Below are 19964 nucleotides of genomic sequence, written 5' to 3' on the forward strand. Positions count from 1 at the left end.
TAATCTGGTTCAGATTGGTACTTGGGAGGTTTGTGGGCCACTTATATGATCTTTTAATTTCTTACTAATATTGCTGATATTTTACTTGAATTTTTGCATCAGTATTAATTAGTTTTTCTTTCTGTTTTGATTTTCTCCAGCTTAGAGATCAAAACTATATTTATTTTATAGAAAGAATTTTTGGGGATCTTTAAAATTTTTTTAAGGAGTTAATGTAATATTAGAGTCATCCTTTGAATGTTTGACAGGATGTTTGACTTGGAAGACTTTTTTAGTTTGTTTTTAGAATGTATTAAAGTGAATAGTTTAAAAATCGTACTTCTCCTTTCTTCTAATGAAAATGAATGTCATTAAGCCATAAAACTTTTAAAGCATACTGGTTCAATTGATGTAATATGTTTGCTGTGAAAGGTGGCTTTCAGTTTTTTAAGATGACATAAATTTGTAGATTCGTGCTATTTTCATTTCATTTTCACTTAATATAAAAACTAATTGATTCTGAAGAGTAATTTGGAACTGTGCCCAAAGGGTTATAAAACTGCATGTGATCCAGCAATTCCACTACTGAGTATCATGAAAAAAGGTCATGAAAAACAGAAAAGGGCCCACATGTACAAAAATAATTATAGTAGCTCTTTTTTTGTGGTGGCAAAGAATTGGAAATTGAGAGAATGGCCATAGTTGGGAAATGGTTGTACAAGTTGTGGTATACAACTTTCTATAAGAAATGATGGACAAGTAAGATTTCAGAAAAACCTGTTACTAACAGCAACATTATATGATGATCAACTATGTTAGATACTTGTAAGCAACTTGTCAGCAAAACAGTGATCAAAGATGATTCTAAAAGACTTATGAACAATAGAAAATGCCATCCACATGCAGAGAAAGAACTATGAAGTTTGAATGTAGATATTGAAAATAGTATACTTCTTTCTTTTAATTTGTTTTTTTTTCTTGTGTTCTTTTCCTCTTTTGGTCTAATTTTCCTCGTACAATAAGACTAATATGGAAGTTTAATGTAATAGTACATGTATAACCTATATCAGATTACTTGCTTGTCTTGGAGAAGGAAGAGGAGGGAGAAAAATTTATAACTGAAAGACTTACAAAAATGAATGTTAGTATAAGCAAAATTATGTGATGGTCAATGATGATAATGATAGACTAAGCTCTTCCCAGAATGCAGTGACCCAAGACCTTCTGATAACCTGGGATGGAAAATGCCATCTGCATTTAGAGAGAGAACTATGGAGACTGAATGTGAATCAAGACATAGTTTTCACATTTTTTGGTTTGTTTGCTTTTTCTCTTGTATCCACTCCCCCTCTCCTCTCCTCCCCCCCCAAATCCCTTTTGGTGTGATTTTTCTTGCACAATATGACAAAGAGGGAACTATGTTTAAAAGGATTGTACATGTATAACTTATATAAGATTTCTTGCTGTCTTGAAGAGGGGAGAGGTAAGAGGTGGGAGGAAAAATTTGGAACCCAAAATCTCAGAAAAATGAATGTTAAAAACTCTCTTCATGTTGGAAAAATAAAATAGTATGGGGGGAAGGGAGGGAAGAATGTTGAAAGCTATACATGTAAATGAAAAAAATACTATTAAGTGCAAAACAAAATAAAGTTAATTAGTTGACTGAAGAGTATCTTTTGTTACCAAACCTAACATGTCATTTTAATAGCTCTTTATCATTTCTATATTCTTTGGTCTAGGTGGGTTAGATGAGACATTGCATACCATTATTGATTATGCCTGTGAACAGAATGTCCCATTTGTGTTTGCTCTCAATCGAAAAGCTCTGGGACGGAGTGTCAACAAAGTAGTACCAGTCAGTGTGGTGGGAATTTTTAGCTATGATGGTGCACAGGTGAGCTTAATTTGTGCTCTTTGTGTTTTTTTTCCCTCTTTTGTCTTAACACTGACCAGTCATTTCTTTACACAGTTCTTCTTAACTCTTTTAGTGACAGGTACCTTTTTGATGACGTCTATGTATCCCTTCTCAGAATACTGTTTTAAAATAATTGAAAATGTTTGGTTAGAAGTTAGTAAAAACAAGTTCATGGACTTCCTGAAATTAATTCATTGACCCCAATTTCAGAACCCTTACAAAGATACTCTTCTCTGTGAAATTAAATATATTAATTAACACATTTGATTTATAAAGTTCTACCAATTTTTTTTTCCAGATTTCTTCTCATTTGTTTTCAATATTTCCAGACGTTAGAGAAGGGAGCATGTGTTGTTTATAAATGATAACAGAAACTTGGGTCAGTAATGGAGGGGAGTGAGATTGTTCAAAGCCTGAACTTAGCAAGTAGGCTGGTGGGCAAACCGTGACTGGCATTGTCCCTTTTCTTCTAGTCTCTTTAAGTTAGTTATTACATGTCATGTGAAGTGCTTATATATGTATTGCTTTGCAAACTTGACTGTTCTATAAATCTGTTCGCTGTTACTCTTCCTCTTCCTCCTACTATATCAAACAAAATATCTTTAGTATCCTTTTATCTTTGGGAAAAGGTAAGCAATTTATTATTATTTTTGTAGAAAAATGCTTTTAAAATGATTTCATTTTCAACTTTGAAGTTTGGAATGTGTAAGTTGGAATTTTTCTTTAGTTTCTTAAAAGGATCTTATTGTAAGTAGATTTCTAATTGAATTTTCCAAGGATGTGTCCTTACCTCATTATTGTTAAACATTTTAAACAATGACTTGGATAAATGATTGACTTATCAAGTTTGTAAATGACTTAACATAAGCAGGTTTGGGATAGCCAGTTCAGCAAGTCAACCAGCAGTTATTAAGCAGTACAGATATAAAGTGAAAAGGGACTGGATCAGGGTGATGGCAATGTTAGGAAAGAGGGTGTTTATGAGAAATGTTACAAAAGTAAAATTGACAAATCTTGACAAATGATTGAATGTGGGGCTGGTAAGTAATTAAGGATGACATATTTAGGATTACAAACCTGGCAGATTGGTGATAACCCTTGGTGCAGTATTAGGGAAATTTGTAAGAAATTTTTTTCCAGTGGACAGAAGATGGTGTGAGGAAGGAAGGACTTAAAGATTATAATGGATTCACTTTTGGACATTAATTTAAGATGTTTATAGGACTATACAGAGAGGATAGTTAAGTCCATGAAAGTTCATTAGATCACTCAGTGAAGTAGTGATATTGAGGGAGAAGAGAAGTGGGCTCAGCCAAAGATGGGGTGGATACCCATGGGTGAGTGTGATATGGGTGAAGATTCAGTAAAAGAAATTGAGAAGCAGTGTTCAAGTAATAACTAACCCTGGTAATAGATAAATCAGAAGAGCAAGTGATAATGAGCTGTGGAACAAAAAAACCTATTGACAAAGAGGATCAAAGAGGAAAGGATGCATCAAAGGCTACAAAGAAATCAAGGATGAGAGTTGAGAAATTGCCATTATGTTTAACAGTTAAAAAATCACTGGTAACTTTAGAGCAAACAGTTTCAATGAAACCATGAAATTGGAAGCCAAATTAGAGTTAAGAAGAGAGTAAGAGAAAAGGAATGGAGACACCAATTGCATATGGTCTTCTCAAGGAGTTAGGAAGGAGAGAAGAAATGTAGACAAAGCTCATGGAGATGGATGAGCTTTTTGAGGAAAGAGATAAGTTTGTGTTTGTAAGCAATAGAGAAGTACCAAATAGGGAAAAAAATGAATATTGTTGAGAAAATAATTTCTTGTTTAGTACATATTAGTCATATGCTGGGGTCTTACCTTGGGAAGAAGAACCAGCACTTCCAGGAATGAAGGATGGTATATATAATTAGGGAAGGAATCTGAATGATGTGAAATAAGAGGAAAAATGATAGAACTACTGGTGAAGTGGCCTCAATTTTTTCAGTAAAGTGTGAATCAGTGTTCTCAGCTGAGAGAATAGGGGCAGCAGAGTCTTGAGAGCTTTGAGGAAAGATGTAAAAGTTTGGAAAAACTACTGTGATGAGTTGAGATAAGAGATGTATGAAAAGATTGCCTTGCTGTCACATGTCATGGACCCAGTTGAGATTATTTGGAAAATTATGAGGGTCCCATTAAGATCATGTAGGAGTAATCCAAGTCTAGTCTAGGACTTGATAGGATAAGATTGGTAGGATAAGGAGGCAAAAGATTGGAGAAAGAATATTGTGTAGAGTTGAATTGATTCACCAAGAATTAAGATGGGAAAGGGAAAAAAGTGTTGTTAGTATAGGGGTAATGGCTTGAGAACTTAGGTTGGAGGAATGGGGAGTCATAGTGAAGGTGAAGAATAGGTTTGATATGTATGGTTGCTTTTCACCACTCAGGCTGCCACTATCTTGCATCAAATCCTCATTTTCTCTCCTCTATCTGGATGACTGAATTTGTATTATATTTATATATGTTGCTGGATGTCTATTCCAATAAAATATAAACTCCTTGCAACCAGAGATTGTTTTATGTTTTTTAAAAATAATGTATTTTATATAATGATTGGCATGAAGTAGACATAATAAGTGAATTAAAGTGAGCCAGTCATAATGATGCTATACTTAAGAAGATTATGGCACCTATCAAATTTAAGGAAGTAGGAATGATTATTCTGAAAAAGAGAAAATGTATTGGCAAATGATGGTCTTGAAGCATTTCAAGGACTGTTTACAAAAAGATGGATTAGGCTTGTTCTGCTCAGTTCCATAAGGCAGAATGGAGAACATTTCATATTGCAAAGAGGCAGACTTAGATTTTGATATGAAGAAAAATTTGTATAAGTTACAGCATCCAAAATTAGAAAGAATTACTTAATGAACTCATTAGCTCTTCTTCACTAGATGTTTTCAAGCAAAAATTAGAGGTGACCACTTAATAGTTTTATTATAAAGGAGATACTTATTCAGGTATAGATTGGAAATGATCAATGAGGTTAGTTAGTTTGAACTCTAATTTTGTACTTCCAATTAACTTTTTACTGGAATCTGTTATTAATGACTAGTTTGCCTTGGTTTTGAGAAAGATTGCCTCTTCATCTGAGATAGGAATGAAAGGTGTATAAGTAGCATGAGATAAGAGGGACTAAGAAGAGAGCTTGTGTCACCAGCATCCACAGGTTTTTCATTGAAGTATGAGGTCAAAGAATTAGTCACCTGCACTCTTATCAATGTTAATTGGAGCCTCAGGAAGTCAGTCAACAGACATTTATTAAAGTACAAGATATGGTGCTGGGATTACAAAGAAAGTCAAAAAACTGCTCTCTAGGAATCCATATTTTAATAAAGTAAACATATAATCAAATATACATTTAATATTTTTAGAGTAGATAGAAGGTAATCTCAAGATAGGAGGACACTAGCAAATAAGGAGACAAAGGTTTGAAGAATGGGATCTTAGTAGAATCTTAGAAATTTACAAGGAAACTAAGGCAGAAGTGAGAAGGAATGCATTCAGATATGCTAGAGAGAGAGTGCAGATACAGTAGGTGAATTGTAGGGTATCTTGAGTTGAGTAAAGTAAAAAAAAGATGGAAAGGTGGGAAAGGCCAAGTTGTGAAGAACTTTAAATGCTACATAAAGAAGTTTAGATACCTCCCATCTGGTGTCAAATACAGATAGTCTGGGGAGCTAAATAAGTAGATGGCATGGTTAGAACTACATTTAGGAAAATCACTGTCAGCTGAATGGAGAATGGCCTGTAATAGCAAAAGACCTGAATCAGGGAGAACAATTACAAAACTATTTCACTAGTCCCGTGAGAAGTAAAGAGGCCCTGAATTAAAGTGGACTGTGTGTGTAAAGAGAAGGGAACATCCAATGTGAGAGACACTCAGGTCACATTAAATAAGATTTAGCATTTGATTAGATATTATTAAGAAAATTTTTGAGAATAATACCAAAATTTCAAAACTGGGTGACAATGAAAATGATGGAGCAGAAGAATAGTTTGGAGGGAATAATAATGAATTGTTTTAGACATGATAAATTCTAGATGCTTACAAGGCATCCAGGTCCAGATGTTCAAAAGATAATTGGTAAATCAGGTCTAGAGCTTGGAATAGGAAACTAGGGGTGGATATATAAATATGGACATCATAGAGTAATAGTTAAAAGCCTTGAGGATTGATGAGATACCAAATAAAGTAGTATGAATAAGAGATAAAAAGGCACAGAACAGAGCATTGGAAGACATCTATAGTTAATGGACCTGAAATTTATGTATATCCATCAAAAGAGACTGAAAAAAAATGGCCAGGCCTATAGCAGAAAGACCATGGGGGGAAAATAATGAAAACCTTAAAGGGAGGCTAATCAATGTTAGAAGCCTAAGAGAAGTCAAGAAAGATTAGGATTCAGAAAAGTTCATTAGAATCTAAGATCATTGGTCATTTGAGAGAACAGTTTTCATTGAATGATGACGTTAGAAGCCAGATGACCAAGTTCAGAAAAAGCTGAAGTAGAGACAATGAATACAAATGACTCTTTCAAAGAGTTTCACCAAAAATGTAGGGAGAGATACAGGATGATAGAGATTGGATCACATGAGTGTTTTCTAAGAATTGGAGAGACACAAACATGTTGGTAAGTAGCAGGAGAGAAACCATAAGATTGGGAGGGTGTGAAGATGATGGGATCATAGTAAAGAAAACTTGTAGGAAAAGAAGGATGGGATCGAGAGCTGACATAGAAGAACTTGTCTTAATGAAAAAAAGTGCCCCCTCTTCATCTGAGATAGGAATGAAGGAGAAGAGAGTGGGTAAGAAGCATGAGTGACATTAGATTTAAGGAGGAAGAAAGAAGAGAGCTTGTAGCTAGTGACTTCAGTTTTTTCATCGAAGTATGAAATAAATTCTTTCCCTCAGGGATACTGTGGGGAGGATTGAGGAGAGAAGATTTAAAACAGCCACTGTGGAGAATGAGATATCAAATTAATTATTAGATTGCTTTGCTACAGTGATTGTGATGAGATGTCCCAGTTGCAATTAGGTAACAAATCAATAGGGTTTCTTGATTTCTTCCCTCTAGTAAGCTGCATATGAATAGGAATGAAGGAGCTAGATGATGGGAATAGTCCAGAAAGAATTTTTTGGAAAATGTAGCCATTTCAGGAGTGGTAGCCTAGGAAAAAGAAGTGGCATAAGACATTAGGTCTCAATAAATAGGTAGCATTTGAACCACCTTAATTTTACTTTGTTGTAAAACTCCTGGATCTATAAATAAAACTGTTGACTCCTTTGATCATCATTACTGCCACTCTACCCATTTTCAAAAAACAATTAAGATAATCATTTTTTTTCTTTTATTGGTGTGTTTACTTTTTGTTTCAGTACTGACATCCTTCTAAAATTTTAAAAAATAGACTAGCTTATTGTTTAATGTTCAGGAATCACCAATATGCTTTTTCTTCTGCTCCAGGATCAGTTTCACAAAATGATAGAGCTTACAATGGAAGCCAGGCAGGCATATAAGGTTATGTTATCAACTTTAAAAGAAGGAACTGAAGCACTAGAGTCGGAGAATCCCATATCCTCCTTGCTTACTCCTCCTGTCGAAAGTTGCTCTTCAGAAACTAGTAAAACAACCGATACAACAAAAGATGAAGAACCCAATTACAGTAAGTATCACTCAGTAACTTTTATATGGTCATGTTCTTATTGCTTGATAATTATAAGTACAGTCTGGTAAAAACTGATCAACACATTGGCCACGTTTGGAAATGTATGCTTCAATGTGTAGCACTATCTGTCTGCTTAAGGATAGTCTTCACCATTAGTCCTCTAAGTTACATGAGGTCACTGCAGTGACCAAATTCTAAATTGTGATGCTTTTTTCCTCTACCTTATTGTTATCTTCCTTTACTTTACTGATGAAACAGAAACCTTAAACATTCTTACTTTCCCAAGAACAAGTAGCTATTTACAGAATTTCTAAGTTAGAAAAAACCTGATAGACTAGTCCAACATGTACCTGAACAAAATTCCCTCTACAGCATATCTGATCATCCAGCTTTTACTTGAAGACTTCAGTCTGGAGTTACTACTCTCTCCATCCTAAAGGGTTCCATTCTATTTTTCCATAGTTCCATTGTTAGGGAATTTTTTCTTTATGTCATCTAATTCTGTTTTTCTTTAACTTTCTATAAGCATTGCTCTGAATTCTTCTTTTTGGGGCCAAATGGAACACTCTAAGGCCCTTTCCACATGATAGTCCTTTATATACTTGAAATTAGCTGTCATGTTTACTCTAAGTTGTTTCTTCAGGCTAAGTCCTTAGTTCCTTCAAATAATCCACACTAACATGATATAGAGATTCCTCATCTTTTTTTGCATTATCTAGCTTGTCATTATCATTCCTATAACGAAGCTTTATAAAATTGAATACTGCATTACAGATATATGACCTTGACTGAGACAAGTTTTCAGCATGTTATGACTATCTTATTATTTTAAAAAATGACTTTAATATTTTTGACTGCTTACATCAAGTTTTCTTGTTTTATACTGAACTTGGGATTTTGTATGGTCCCTATATCTTAATCGTGGTAGCAGTTTTTTAGAACTTGACATTTATCTTGACTATAAAGATCCATCTTATTAAATCTGGTCAGTCCATGGTTCTAGACCGCACTGTCTTCTGAAATATTAATATCCCATTCAAATTTTTGTAATCTGCAAATTTGTTAAGTATGCCACTTTCCATTTTCCTGCCCTTTTTGAAAATCAAAATACTACTGTGTTACCTCTTCCTTCTGCACAGTTTTTCAAAAGTCACTCACATTGATTTATAAATAACATGTGACAGTTCTTCCAGGTATCCCAAGTGTAGTTTTCCCAGGAATTATGTCTTGATTTCATAAAGGGAATTAGGAGTGAAGCTGAAATTAGATCTTTTGCTTCATGGTTTATCTACTTTTTTTCATTTTGTTGAATTTATAAATGTAATCTCATCAACTATAAAGTAATGAGGCTGAGTTCATTAAGTTCTTGATAAGACACTAACACTATAACAAGTTACAGTGTAGCGAGCAGCTATACCTGTAAATCCCTAATCAATCTGTGTACTGTGATCCAGATTTTTCATTTTTTCAGTTAAGATTATATACTTAAAACCTCACATTTTGATGAGTAATCTGACTATAGATAGATTCCGTTTTTCTTTTTCTGTAAATGTTCTTGTAGCTTAAACTGGATTTTTTATAATTTTTCTGTATGTTCTTATATGGGTTAAAACATGACCAAATTTGAGTGATTAAAAAAGACATTCCTTTGTTAAAGATAAAACAAACCATTTAAGAAAAATAAGTATCCTAAAATAGACACCCTTATTTCCTAGAGCCTCAAGAAGTTCAATAAGTTCCTTATAGCTAAGATATTTATGGTTTGAATGTGGCATTTTCATAACATTTTGACACCATATGTTAAATTGTAATTTTTTTTTCCTTTTAGTTAAAATCTGGAAGAAAAATCTTGAAGAATATAATCCATATGCACTGGAACTAGAGCAGAATTCAACCTCTGAAATGCTGAACTTGAATTTATGAGAAAAGAATACTTGGTTTGGGGTGGGGAGGTAGGGAAAAAAATGATCATTTTGTGTTCTGTCCCCTTTTTCTCTTCAATTCTTTATGGACATTTTAAAATATTTTGTATGAATATTTAATTTCAAAATTAACTCATGGTTTAATACAGTATTTGTTGATAAATTATATAATAAGCACCAGGCTATTAATATTTTACAATGAATAATAAGTTAAGAGTTACTAACACTTTTCTCAAAAGCCTTTTCATAATATAATGTTTTATTGATTTGGTAAAAGTGTGGGTTATACTATAGATCTATGAAATACTAGAAAATAATTCCCAGATGCTAAAACAGTTCAGTTTTTACTTTTTAAATATAAATTTATAGATGAGTAAACCAAGTTATTTAGTTCTCAAAGAACTGGCTATTTTGTAGACAGACATTATGCTAATCATGAGAATTTTTAGCAGGAAAAAATAATCCCAAATTCTTTGCTTTGAAGCTTCATTTTATCCCTGTCCTTAACTTGGAACCAATGCAGTTATGTAGGCTTTTCCCCCCTCCATTATTATTGTTGTTTTTTTATGGGAGTATCATATACTGAATGTATTGAAGATCCAAGGATTAAGAAAAATTAAAATATTCTGTGGGGGTCCTGGAATTTTAGCGAGTTTAATTGTAAAAACTATTGAGTATGGTTAGAAAAGTTGCTATGAAGAACTTTAACCCACTGTCATAAGTAATTTTTAAACTTTTAGTCTGTTATGTTTTTTTTTTAATCAACATAGTATAGGTTATAAAAAACACTTAAAATTTTTGAATTGGCTTGATAATTTAATCTAAAAAAATTTTTAAGAGCAAAAAGAAAAGATGAAAATTGATTTCCTTTATTCTTTAAATTAGAAGAGGAACATGCTACTTTTTTAAAAGATTGTCATTCTGTTCTGGAAATTATTAGCCAAAATATAGGAAGTTGGGAGGTGGTGCTGTGAGAAAAGAATTCTTTAATATAATCTCAAAGAAGATGAAGTTTGCTCACTAATATTTTGAAGTAGGGGGTTAATTTTAGGTAACTCCTAAAACATCTTCCTAAGTAGGGCTGATTGAGTTTGACTTGAATTCACTTTGCCACGTATGTTTTACCAAATTAAGTCTAATGTAAAATTTTAATATGTACTCTGCATATCAAACTAGCAGAGCATTTTTAGCTTTGAAAATATGGTTAGTTGAAACAGATCATTTCTAGGAAAATATTTCACATGATGAGCTATTTTTAAAGGAAAAATTAAACTAAAATAGGTTTTTTCTTTGGACTCTGTCCATGCTGACAGCAGTAGTAGGTATAGGGCTGTATTTTGTGCTCTAACCTTTAAAGCAAACTGCTACTCTAGAATACTCGACAATACTTAAGGAAAAGGCAAGTCAATCTGTTCACAGACTCCATAGATTAGCATTGGAGCTTCTCTCTTTTTTCTCTTGTTTTGGTGATCACATTTTATAGAGAAGTTTCTTTGAATTTCCCCTCCCCCTATCATTGTGGCAGAAGAATAAATCTTACTGGCCTAGTGTAAATAAATATAGAACATAATTCTGAAATTTTAGATGCTAAACATAATTTGTTTTAATATAAGGAAGATTTAATATATAATAATCATCTCCCGAATAATCGTAGTATGGTATACCTTCAGCTACATTATTCCTTGAAACCCAGTACCCTGTAATTTAAAAACTAAAATGATAATTTAAAACATCTTTACTGTCTTCTAGAAAAAAGCTGCTATTAACTACCTTTTTAAAAAAAATTTCTAAGCCAATAGTATTAACTATTATTATAGTACTTTTTCAAAAACCTCAAACTTAGTAGTACTAGATGTTAATGTTTGTAAGATACAAAACACTTTCCTACTCAATTCTGCAAGACCTCATTCAGATAGGGTTGTTCCTTTAGGCTTCATGACAGTATCATTGAAAAATAATTAAAATGGACCAAGATTTTACAAGGAATCAACATAAAATAATTTACCATGTACATGGTGTTAATTTCATTAAGATATATAATGGGTACAGCTTTCTATAAAAAATAAATGCATGTAACAAGAGGTGATCTAATTTTTTTCACTTGTAACAATACAGCGTACCAAACAGTAATCTTTACAAATGAAACCAAAGCAGATACATATAATTTAGTAAGCTAAATGTTATTTTTCCTAGTGTATAAAGTACACATAGACAATTCTATCATGATAAATTTTATGGTTTAAAAAAAAAAAAAGGTTGATTCTTTACAGAAAATCATTAATTTGCTTGTCATATATCCTACATTCTGCTCCATACCCATAGTAAAAACTACAGGAACTCCTGTAAATCTTTTGACAGAAGACCCAAAAGGGTTATAACATAAGCCTGTTACACAGTTGCTCCTGGACTAAACATATCATTAAATCTTGATTCAGTCAAGGCTGGTAGTGTGAGGATCTGAGCACTGACACACAACACAGGTAGCTAACCTAGAGTTAAATCATGGTTTACACTTTGGATAAAATATTTAATCCTATTAGTAACGTGACATGTTCTGATACAGTACTCTGTTCATTGTTGGACAAATTAAATGTCTTAGTAAACTAAAGCTAACAGAAAAAAAACCGCTATGCCACTTCTATAAAAATGCTTTTGAAACTCATTGTTCTGAATTTATATAAAACTAAAATAAAACAGTATGGGAATATTAAGAACTACGATCAAGCACTAGAGAATTTGAATTATATAGTGAAAAATACCTTTCATTTAACACAAACACAAATTCTTTACTAGACTTGTTTAAGATGTTCTAATACCAAACAAAAAATGGACCATTTGGGATTAAATTAGAATCCTAATATGAAACTTAAATTTTAACAATAAAAATCTTGTCACTTTTATCTTTTTAAGGTATGTGCACAGGCTTATATCCATAAATGGTTCACTAAAAACTGAAATATAAGAAAACACAAACTGTTAAAGATTGCTATGTAAAAGACTTCCATGATTAAAAATAATACTAAGTGAAGCACAGACTTTTATGAAGGCATAAATCATCATCTATTACAAGACAGTATAGAAATAGATCATAGTAACTTGCTTATTCCTAATAATGGAATCAAGAATAATTTGAATGAATAAATTAGAATCCTTTTCCTCAGTTCATTCACTAACCTCAACCAGAGATTTGTTTCAACAGAAACACTAATTATAAAATTTTACTTTCCCAAATCTAAGAGAATTGGATGAATAAAAATTGTAGCGATATGAATGGAAGTTATAAAAGCTAGATAATGAACCACAAGCCTGGTCAAAAATAGGCTTTTATGATATCATCCTTATTCTTTATCTTTTTTCCCTGGCAATACTAATAATAGGTATAGAATGATTTTAAGGTGGTGTTGTATGTGTATTATCCCAATTGACCTCTTTGAGGCAGATGACATTGTTATCTCCATTTTACAGATTAGGAAGGTGAGACTGAGCGATATTAAATGACTTACCTACAGACATACAGTAAATGTAGGATTTCAGCTCTATAATCACCATACCCCCTAGCTGCTTCTGAGCTGGAAAGAAAAAGGAATACTTTTCCAAACAAATTAAAGATTAGTTTTGTGGAGGAAAAGAATTTTTTAAAAAACTAATTAAAATATATTTAGATACTTTACATTTATTGATCAGCCTTAACTATAGATAGCCTCAAATCATTTTGACTAAGAACTTGCAACAAAAGATCATATTGATTCTCTTTGGCCTGTGTACAAGTAGTCACATTGTCCACCTTCATTTTCCAAAATAAATCATGATGGGATTATATGTATGTTCCTGTATTAGTGAACACAACATGAATTTCCATGCCTCAAGAGAAACTAGTGTTCCAACTGTGAATAGCTCATTAGTAGCTGGGTTTGGTTTGGTTTGATTTTTGAAGAACTTTCAAAATAGTCACAAAAATCTTTGTCTAATTTTTCCATTCTCATCAGCTGCTTTTGAAGAACTGACTTCCAGCTTTAAGATATGTGAATCTTCCTTGAAGTATAGTTGGAATAGAAGCAACTTTAATTTCCATGGTTTTTCATCAGTTTTTCTCCAGCCTCTTGTTTAAATAGGTCTCCTCATTACAGCTTTCCTGAAAGAAAATCAGGCTTAATTTTCCCTTTGAATCTGTACTCAAGCCGATCTCTTGTAAAGACATTGGTATTTTAATAAGATTTAGGGCTTACTGTTTAGTATCTGGTTCTTTCTCAGAACATAAAAATAGAAATTAATACAAAAAAAGATTTTTATTAGTTTTTGCTAATAGGAATCACATTAATGACATCTACTCTTTATGAAAGTCATTGTTGCTTATGCCAGAAATATGGACCACTGGAAAAGGTAGGATACTTACTTTCTCATTATTACTACTTTTGAAGATGAACTCCCTTCTAGACTTGAAAGTATTGTTTCAGTTGAAATTAATTTTTTTGCCAGCTTTGATGTGGCTTTAAGTGAAGTACAGGACAAGGTATTTGTGCATGGATAGGGTTTGAAAATTGCATTCCATTTGTTTTTCCAGCTACCAGCTTTGAATCATGGGATTGGAAGTCTTAGCTCCAAAAGGGACATTTTAGGTTAATTAGACTAACCCTCTTAATTTAACATGTGAGGAAATGTCACTTTGTGGAACTTAACATCAAAAAATAAACACATGTCCTTAAAGAAGAGTTGTATATAGAATGTTGAATTGCCTGTCCCAATCCCCAAGGTATTGTTCTTTTAGCTGCCTAATGAGAATTTCCATAATCTCTTAAGAAATAGAGTGCGTAGTAGTTCTAAACAACTGGGGCACTTCTATCCTGGATAAGTGGGATTCTACAAAGGACTTTGCATATCAGAACAAAGAAACTGTTGTCTTGATGTCATTAAATGATAGCTGAGAATATTGGGGGAAAAGCAGAGAACTACTGTGTTAGGTAGGTTCTTGCTGTCCTATAAGCTTCAAATTGATACTGTACAAATGACCCAAAAATCCTCATACCCATGCTTTTTTCCAGTTCTGCATCATTTGGTCATGCTCATTAACCACAGTCTTCCAATTATTGAGCTCTCTAGTCCAGCTTTCTTGATGAGTGGCCTCTGAAAAATACAAACAGTTCCACAAGATGAAAAGAAATCTATGATCCAAGGTATGGCTGTGTAATACATTGGTTAAGCTGCCAACCTCAACTTAGGAAAGGATGTCTTCAAAAACATCAAAGGATAGAGATAGGTGGTTAGGTGTTGAAATAAATTCTGGGGTATCTAAGGTTGATGCTCTAAAAGTCCTCTGCTGCTACCAGTACAAAGTCCTCTGCTGTTACCAGTCTACTCTCTTCCTTCCTGTCAGTGTGTCTTAATATCTTTTTTTTTTTTTTTTTACAACTTTTACTTTTGTGCAAAGTGGTGGTTAATTTATTCTTTCTAAGCATGAAAAAAATATTTCAAGAAATATTGGATGATTATTGGGATGGGCTTGCTAGTGCTGAGATTTCTTTTTATTTGAACTGTCTTTAATGTTTGTGATTGAAATCTTGATTATGAGTTTGGGAACATAGAGATTTAATGTTAACTAGAGTTCAGACTATTCCAAGAAGCTTAGAAGCTTTACTTTATTTAATTTATTATGTTAGCTCCCCTAAAAATCTATCATAAAATCTTAACTACATCATTTCTTAGTATTAATGCTCATGGGGATTCAGCACATAACATTTTAAGAAACTTTAAACACTTTAGTTCTAGAAAACAGAAAAAGTAAACTAATGGACAAATGAAGGCCCTGAGACAAACATTTATGGTTTATGTTTCTAGCCAATAAAATGTCTCTCTATCCTGGCACATGTTAGTACAGATGCTTTCTAAAATCCAGTAGTGAATCAAATTGGGGATTCAGGATTGTTAATGTATATGTAATGTCCTTTTTAAATAATAACTAGTATGTTGCCTTAACAAATAATTTTCCATAGAAATCTTCATAAGGAGAGAACTCCAAGTCAAAAAGCAAAAAAATTGAACACCACAATTAACATAAAAGTTTTATTTATTTCCTTTTCTTTCATTATATTCCTCCTCTCTACCTGCCCTCATAAAAAATCATAATGTAGGTAATAGAAAAGGATCCTAACATCTCTGGGACAGCCCTTTCATTTTATAAATGTGAGATGATACCTAGAGAGACATTAAATAACTTGTCCAAGGTGAAAACTTCTAAATCAATTATGCCACACTTCCTCCTCAGAAAGGTCCAGAAGAGTAGTTGCTATTCTGCAGAAGCAGTCTTTTTTGGAGGTAGCAATTGAAGCCCAAGGCAAAGCATAAAGGCTCTGGCTACATGTAGCAATAATCTTGGGGGAGAGGGGAGGACTGTGTATGGGAAGAAGGCGATAGAAAGACCAGCATCCAACCTCAAAAGTATAGGCTGGAAATGATATAGAAATCATCTTGTCCATTCCCTCATTTTAATAAAATTTAAAAAATAGCTTTAGAGAGGAAATCAACCAAAGTCATGAAATGAGTTATTACAAAAGCTAGGAATTGAACCCATATGTTTCAATTCTCATTCCAGTTCTACTCTAATATGTCATTTTTGCCTAGGGTGACCCTGTGTTAAGTAGTTATATTTTATAAGCTATGATAAAGCCTGGTGAAAAAAGAGCTTATTGCTACACACGAAAATGAAGCTTTTGGTTTATCCATGAGTATGTAAATTATTTAGGTTACCATGGTTATCCCAGAGTTAGTGAAAATTTCCTCTCAGTGACTAGTCAATTTCCAAAAGCCTCTGCTCTTTTCCCCTAAAATGAGGCACCTTCTTAAAAGAATTAAGAAACAAATGAAGTAGCCTTTTTTCCATTGTTTTTGATTGTTTACCTTAGCCCTCTGCCTGAAGTAACAAATAGAATGTGTAAAGAATTCATTTTTAACAAAATGAATTGGCTATCTTTTAACAGAAAGATTAGGACTTTATAGAAAACCAATGTTAGTATACCCTGATTATTTTCAGCTTTACATATGAGAAAACAGCCCACTTACCTTGTCTGTCCACGGTGATCCATGCTTTGGAGGCCTTATTTCCTGTCTTAGAGAAAAAAGAACAACAATACTCCGAACTTTCTCTTAGTGTGTCTTTGACCCAACTAAATAAGTATACTTTGCCATCAGGCAGTATGTGAGTCTGAACAGAGACACACACATCTATTTTTTGTCCATTCTTCTCCCAAATAACATGCACATCACTGGGACCTAGGAAGAATACACAGATCCCTTTATTAATAAAGAAATCAATAATGTTGGCCAACAAGGAAATTTAATAAGTATGATCTTGTGACTAAATTCTGAAAAGAAAGAGATGTCTTGAATACACTATTTTCCAACTAGTGGGCACCAACTTCTACTTTTTAAATTTCACTCAATAGGTTTTTGTTATCCAACAGCTTTATTTTCAACATCACAATTTCATCCCCCCCCCCTTTTTTTGACAGGGTTATTATATTAGATAAGAGGAATATTATTTATATGATTGTTTTTAGTCAATTATTTGTCATTCTGTTCAGTTTGTCCCTGTGTTCTCATGGAAGAGTTTGAGAGATGTGGGCAATTTCATCAACATGGAATTGGTTGAATGACTGAATCAAAAAAAAGAGTAGATGTCAACTTGGAAAAGAGTTCTGCATTGAAGTATCCTGCTGTTTAATATTTTTATCAGTGATTTAGATTAAGTTTTAAAGGTTGGGAATGAACAGGATGAACCAAATTGGGTGATGAGTCAGAATTCAAAAAGATCTTAACAAGACTGTCACTGATTTGATTTGAATAAAACTGAAGTTAATAGACATAAATCTAAGTAATTACTCTTCCTAGTTTATTGTGGAAGCTAAAAATCTTTGCTTCCTGAATACATATAACTGACTGGTATGTAATTGGAAGTTAGCACCATGTCAGTCTTTTCCTCTTTCCATTCTTGCTTTCTTAAGCCACTGTTTTACCTGGGGCCTGAGGGATCATTATTAAGAAATAGAACACAGTATTTACTTTAGAATACTTAAATAAGAAACTTTAAAAATTAATAATAGTATAAGGAAATATGAGCAGGTATCACAAAGGGGTAACTAAACACAAGGAGAAAAATATCAAGGGAAAGGCATTTGTCTATAATAGGCCTTTGAATCAGTTTATCAAAATTAGGTTAGCTTAACCCCAGGAAAGGATTTGGAAGGGAAGTGAAGGTCGCAGGCTGGAAAATGTCATTAACAGACTAAGTATTCATCAGTCAATGACAGTGAAATGGAGCTGAGCACAGCTGGAGGATGGTTTACTGGGGTCATTCTTACTGTCTTGACACAAGAAGCTGTCATTTTCCTTAGGCATGGGAAGTTCTGTGCTGATTGCATATAAAAACTCAGCCAAAGTTCCTTAGTTGTGTAATGGCTTCAGACGAGTTCTGAATAAGCCCCTCTATATTTTGGATAAAGACAGCAAGCATAAGGAACACATTATGTGCTTTTATCTTATCATTGATGAATTACAAAAACTCATGTGATGAGGTGCCAGTGGAAATTATTAGTATCAAAGAACCTACCATTTTAGTGTTTCCTGTCTCATACAGCAAAAAGAGAAGCAATCTATTCAAGACGTAGCCAAAACTTGTTTTTTCCTCTTTGCATGCTTTTTGACTTAATATAAAAAATTGCTGGGCATTATTTTAATTTTAATTTTCACATTTCTCCTTTTTTAAAAAACTGAGATCAGGACTTGGCACATAATGTTTCTCAGAGGACTCATACCAGAAACAATGACCTTCAAGGACAGTACCAAGATTATATAGTCTTCAGTGTGAACTTTATAGGGAGCATGAGGAACAACTGGTTTGCTATCATTGCAACAAGCAGGTATTAAAGAATTTTCATAGTTAGACTATTTGCTTTCAGAGAAACATTAATTTCAGACTAGAATAAAACTATCACAGGTGAGTTTTGTTGTTTTCCAGTAGAATTGTAAAATTGTGGAAATTCTGTTCTTATAAAGAGCTGAGTTCAAGACAAATGGGTAGGCAATTACCACACACACATACACACACACACAATTCTATTCTGAGGGTAAAGGTAGGAAAATTTAGAGATAGGTAAGAATTAGAAAACATTATGACATAAAAAGTGAAGTTTCAAAGAATTATGGAATCTTAGAAGGGCTCTCTCTTTAGGTTCTAGACTAATTCATGCTTGAATAGAAGTCTTCTCTATATCCCTCATATATGGCTGTCTAGATTAAAGCTTCCTAGTAGTTAGAAACTCACTACCATCCCAAAGCAGTTCATTCTGCTTGAGTTATTTGAATTAGGAGGAATTTTTCCCCCCCAAGATATCTGCTCCTGCGATTTTGATCCACTGCTCCTAATTCTCTACTTTGGGGCCAATAAAAACAAATCTAGAACCCTTTTCGATTATTTGATGATCATATTTCTCCCCTGTGTCTGTCTCTAGTACCTCCAACATATGTGTATAGCATGGTTATACAACCTTGGATAACCTCCAAAATGTCACTCTCCTTCCTAAATGTGATATCCAGAACTGTACTCCTAGTATGGTCTTGCCAGGATTGTTTCCTTTTGGACACTATATTATTGCTAACAAAACCTGAGACAAAATTCAGTTTTTTAGCTATTCAGTTAGACACAAATTTTTCACATAAATTGTCTAGCCATGCTTCTTTTGTTCTATACTCACATGTTTAAATTTCCTAAACTATGTGTGAATAAGGAGCCAACCCTCAAAAATAGGAAGACTTAGGCTCAAGTTCCACTTTACACATTAGCTTTTGAGTATAGACAAATCAAAAAAATTCTCAGTGTTATAGGCTGTACACTTAAGACTAAATTGCAAGGAGTGTGCTGACCCTACAGTGGTAGACAGTTCCCTCCTTTAGGATTTCCCAGTATCAGTGAAATCACGGTTTAGTTCCTTGTCATCTAGATTTGACTTGTCATTCTAACTTATGTCTTTCAGGATACTCGTTTTGTCATTCAGTGTGTTGGCTATCTCACCATTTTGAGTCATTTTCAGATTTGATAAGCATGGTATCTATACCTTCAACAAAAAAAAAACTTAACAGAATCAAGGACAGAGTCCTTGGAGCACTTCACTAGACAGCCAGAGACAGCTGGTGGCAAAAGTGTGAGGCCTTAGAGTTTGGAAGACCAGAGTTCATACTCAGCCTCATAAACTTAGTAGTATGACCTTAAGCAAGTCAATCTCTACCTTAGTTTCCTAAATAAAATGGGAATGATAATAGCACTTTTCAACATTATTGTGAGGATAAAATGAGATAATATTTGTACAAAGCTTTTAACAGTGTCCAGTCTATGGTAGATTCTATATAAATGCTTATTACTATTTCCCCTCTTCTTTCTGGATTGACATTCATTACT

The 19964-nt window shown here is 33.3% G+C and overlaps 2 protein-coding genes across 4 annotated transcripts in view; one reads left to right on the forward strand and one right to left on the reverse strand.

Moving 5' to 3' along the window:
* The window catches only part of SECISBP2 (SECIS binding protein 2), a 79045-nt gene that overhangs the window by 52520 nt on the left and 6561 nt on the right, over window positions 1–19964 (forward strand). For 2 of the 3 annotated variants that reach the window (XM_051998180.1, XM_051998194.1), the window contains exons 16-18: window positions 1719–1873; window positions 7397–7595; window positions 9427–11601. In XM_051998180.1, coding sequence (XP_051854140.1) covers window positions 1719–1873; window positions 7397–7595; window positions 9427–9521 — 449 coding nt within the window. In that variant the 3' untranslated portion in view covers window positions 9522–11601. Of the gene's footprint in view, window positions 1–1718; window positions 1874–7396; window positions 7596–9426; window positions 11602–19964 lie in introns of those variants that run through there. The other variant, XM_051998187.1, reaches the window with a different exon arrangement.
* SEMA4D (semaphorin 4D) overlaps window positions 11539–19964 on the reverse strand; it is a 206945-nt gene continuing 198519 nt past the window's right edge. The window contains exons 18-20 of the mRNA XM_051998251.1: window positions 16574–16783; window positions 14544–14641; window positions 11539–13652 (exon numbers count right to left, since the gene is read on the reverse strand). Coding sequence (XP_051854211.1) covers window positions 13602–13652; window positions 14544–14641; window positions 16574–16783 — 359 coding nt within the window. The 3' untranslated portion in view covers window positions 11539–13601. The remainder of the gene's footprint in view (window positions 13653–14543; window positions 14642–16573; window positions 16784–19964) is intronic.

This window comes from Antechinus flavipes, chromosome 1 (assembly GCF_016432865.1).
Source record: "Antechinus flavipes isolate AdamAnt ecotype Samford, QLD, Australia chromosome 1, AdamAnt_v2, whole genome shotgun sequence".
NCBI lineage: Eukaryota > Metazoa > Chordata > Mammalia > Dasyuromorphia > Dasyuridae > Antechinus > Antechinus flavipes.